Source organism: Procambarus clarkii, chromosome 30, assembly GCF_040958095.1.
Source record: "Procambarus clarkii isolate CNS0578487 chromosome 30, FALCON_Pclarkii_2.0, whole genome shotgun sequence".
Classification (NCBI taxonomy): Eukaryota; Metazoa; Arthropoda; class Malacostraca; order Decapoda; family Cambaridae; genus Procambarus; species Procambarus clarkii.
The window spans coordinates 28,433,831-28,437,947 of NC_091179.1; the positions used below are offsets into that span (position 1 = coordinate 28,433,831).

The 4,117-nt window shown below is 39.2% G+C and overlaps 1 protein-coding gene across 2 annotated transcripts; it reads left to right on the plus strand.

Annotated features, from left to right (window-relative positions):
* Window positions 1-1,643: 1,643 nt before the first annotated feature.
* LOC123765646 (cerebellin-1) lies at window positions 1,644-3,240 on the plus strand. Of its 2 annotated transcripts, none has more exons than XM_045754327.2 (5): window positions 1,644-1,779; window positions 2,029-2,303; window positions 2,465-2,534; window positions 2,762-2,880; window positions 2,976-3,240. In XM_045754327.2, the coding sequence occupies exons 2-5, from the start codon at window positions 2,032-2,034 to the stop codon at window positions 3,175-3,177; spliced, it is 663 nt and encodes a 220-aa protein (XP_045610283.2). In that variant the 5' UTR covers window positions 1,644-1,779; window positions 2,029-2,031; the 3' UTR covers window positions 3,178-3,240. The 2 variants fall into 2 exon arrangements, with proteins under 2 accessions (XP_045610283.2, XP_045610284.2); XM_045754328.2 differs by having other exon boundaries at window positions 1,679-1,800.
* Window positions 3,241-4,117: the final 877 nt, after the last annotated feature.

Below are 4,117 nucleotides of genomic sequence, written 5' to 3' on the forward strand. Positions count from 1 at the left end.
AAGTTGGCCAGGTTCCGCATACAATGTTCTCCTGGTTGTTGACTAGACCACACACTAGAAGGTGAAGGGACGACAACGTTTCTCAAGTCGATTGAGGTGTTCACCTGGAGAATACATCATTCTCCACGTGATGTAAACAGGTGCTCCAGGTATTGTATACAAAGTTCTCCAGGTGCTGTATACAATGTTCTCCAGGTGCTGTATGCAAGGCTCTCCAGGTGCTGTATTCTATGTTCTACAGGTGCTGTATACACTGTTCTGCAGGTGATGTATACAATGTGCTCAAGGTGCTGTATACAATGTTCTCCAGGTGCCGCATACAATGTTCTCCAGGTGATGTATATAAGGTTCTCCAGGTGCTGAATACAATGTTCTCAACGTTCTGTATACTATGTTCTAAAGGTGCTGTATACAATATTCTCCAGGTGATGTGTATAACGTTCTTCAGGTGCTGTATACAATGTTTTCAGCGTGCTGTATACAATATTCTCCAGGTATTGTATGGAATGTTCTCCAGGAGCTGTATACAATGTTTTCCAGGTGCTATATTCAATGTTCTGCAGGGGCTGTATGCAATGTTCTCCATGTGCTGTATATAATGCTCTCCAGGTCCTGTATACAATGTTCTTCTCAGTGTTCTCAGGGGTGCTGTATAAACTGTTTTCCAGGTGCTGTAGACAATTTTCTCCAGGTGCTGAAACAAGGTTCTGAAGGAGCTGTATACAATGTTCTCTATGTATTGTATACAATAATTTCCAGGTGCTGAATACAATGTTATCAGGGAGCTGTTTGAAATCTTTTCCAGGTGCTGTATACAATACTCTCCAGGTGCTGTATACAATATTCTCCAGGTGCTGTATACAATATTCTCCAGGTGCTGTTTACAATGTTCTCCAGGTGCTGTTTACAATGCTCTCTAGGTGCTGTACACAATGTTCTCCATGAGTTGTTTGCAATATTCTCCATGTGCTGTATACAATGTTCTCCAGGTGGTGTATACAGTGTTCATATTACTGGGTCTTTTCGTATTGGGTCTTTTCCTCACTTCTAATTCAAGCACTTCGACATTGTAGTAAATTTTTTTCATTATTATTATTATTATTTTTATTTTTAATATTATTATTATTATTATTATTATATATATATTGCATTTGCTCCGTGGGTCAGTTTCCGTCATTCTTGTCATTCATTGAACATAAAATTGCCAGTTAAAATATAGGAACGGAGCTCTAGTGTGCTGAATTCACTGATGGATTCCCAACGAGGATACCGTAAGATCTCTAGTAAAGATTTTCAGTAACACGAAGGGCTCACCTAGACTGCTGTTACTGATTTACGCCTCCAGAAAAATATTCCTTTTATTAGGAACCTTTTTGATTATAATTTATTGAATGGTGGGGAAGTGGTGATCGTTTTTACTGATATCTCAGTCATCTGTGAATAAATCTTTGTGGGTATAAAGTTAAAGCTAATAAGCCCAACACCTGCGTGCCTTTTGTGTAGTATAACTATGAATTCAACAATATTTTTACCTTCAGTTTATATTTTTTTAAATAAATGATCACAGACGGCATAGTGCTGTGCAGCATTTTCCACTCCTAATGTCTTACCCGAACAACAGATGGCGGTTCGATCTCTATCACGTTTTGGCAACTCGCCCAAGACGTTACTATTACTTGGACGTTAGAGAGAAGTCGTGTGTGGTGCATTCTTAATACGAGGTTACAAGTAGAGACACTGACGGCCTAGTGGTCAGTGTAGCTCTTATCCAGCACCGTGGTAGGGGTCTAGTGTTTGTCTGTGTGGGTTTTTTTAATTTTGTATTTGTTGCTATTTGAAGATGTGATATATTCAACATCATTAAAAATGTTTGGAAGGTTAATTAACTATTGAACTTTGAGTTTGAAGATTTACTCAAGCATGAATATCTAAAAAAATTAATTGCTTGGCTTCCATAGTCACTCCAGGTTTTATGTTTCGTTAATAACTCCACGGAATGGTATCGCCACAAGTAATGTTTAATTGCAGATAATGAAGTCTCTTGTGACGTGCGTTATCCTTGCTTTGGTGACCGGTGTCATCGAAGCGCAAAGTCCCTTCTCAACCCCTGTGGCTTCAGATGTTACTACCACAGATGCTACTACCACAGATGCTACTGTTACTACCCTCGTGAATGCAACTCTCCAAAAGTATGTTTCTATAAATGCTACTATAGTTATAAGTGAAGGAAGTGACAAATCTACCGTGGAAGCGAGACAACTTTACGGACCATCGCTGCAGTCTGCTTACTTCCCAGCGCCGTTGTAAGTATTTACATGAACTCTAATAATGTGTATATATATATATGATTATATATATATTATATATATATGATATATATATATGATATATATGATATATGATGTATATAATATATAAATATATAATTAAATAATTAGTTTCTTTAAATGTGTCATTATTCCAGGCGACCTGTGGCCTTCACTGTAAGGAAAGCTACGGAGACCCTCTACGCCTTCGCTCATCTTCACTTCCGGGTAACGACCATAATTTGCTGACCTCGTATATTTTGAGTTGCAGAATGGCTCCTATTAAACGATATATTATAACTTATTAAATTTACACTGGGTAAAATTGACCAGCCTAAAAAAAATCCCTCCCCCCCCCCCCAAATTCGTTCAGATATTTATCTGAACAAATTTACTTTACTATCGCGTAAATTTTATTTGCATAAAATGAAGTGTTATGTCTCACGTGAACGCAGGACGTGTTGACTAACATCGGCAACGCCTGGGACCCTGATACGAGCGAGTTCATAGCACCGTACCACGGCGGTTATTTCTTCCAGTTCCATGCTGTAGGCGGCCGGAACAGTGACTTCACGTATGTATAGTACACACCCCCCTTTTACACTAGATGAAATACGAAATTATATACTTCATTTAATAAAGTTACTTCATTAATTCATTATTTTACAGAGTGGCCCTAACGAAAAACACCGTTTACCAGGTGACTGCTTATGGCACAAGGCAGAGCTTCGAGCACGGGTCAAATTCAGTGTTTCTGGAGCTTCGCAGCATGGACAGGATATCTCTAGAGCTGCAGCAAGGGGCTATCTACGAGCACCCAGGCAACGAGGCCTACACTACATTCACGGGTTTTCTGCTCTTTCCTTTATAAGTACCTGTGTCAGACTCTAAAAGAGTTTCACTTGTTTTGAACTATATAAAGTTTCTAATTAAAGTATATTTTAATTTAATTCCTTGCAAATAGACTGTAGTGGTTATTTAAAAATATACAAACTCTTCTTTTTACACTGGAGGGGGGGGGGGGGGCTTTTAAGGGCCAGATTAAAGTTAGATCTGGTTGGGAAGGGTGTGCCTTTTAAGATCATAATTTCTTATAGTTCAGTTTAAATATTCCTTTGAAACTATGGAATTTGGTGCGTTAATCCGGCCATTTAATTAAAAATGCTGTAACTGTATTCACTTAAGGATGAATGGCCAAGACTAAAATTAGAGGTACAAACTACCTCCTTGTCTGGCGATATCCCTAGATCCTGGATACTAAACCTTGACAAACGGTTTACTAAAAAATCTAAAAATTGGGCCATGGTCCCATTAGAGATTAGGCTCGGTTACTCTGGCTACGCTTGGCCCAGACTCGGTTTGGTCTTTGGTTCGCCTCTGATATTACTTAACATTCGCCACCTTGGCCAGGAATGTAAAAACTAGTCCTCGGGTAACACCAGTTGGTTAAAAAAAAACAATACAACCAGCCTACAGGTCCACGGCTCGGTCTTATACCTGTTAGTTTCAATAGACTACTTCTGTGTAAAGTTTAATCCCAGCTATTTTAACTGGCCGGGTTTCAAAGTTTCCTTCAACCCGACCGGATTCAAACTTGTATAAAATCCTTTCCAAAGTACACTTTGAGCAAAGAAGATTCAAAGTTGAACAAACGCTTATCTTGGATACTGTGCTCATTGGATAGTCTAAATAAGCACATATTACCTGTAATTACATTTGGACTGTGCGAAGTGTAGTCCAGGTTGCAGACAGTAAAGGTGCAGTTCGTATTGGGAGATCCTGGCACGGGTCTAGCGGTCCCCTTCAGTGTC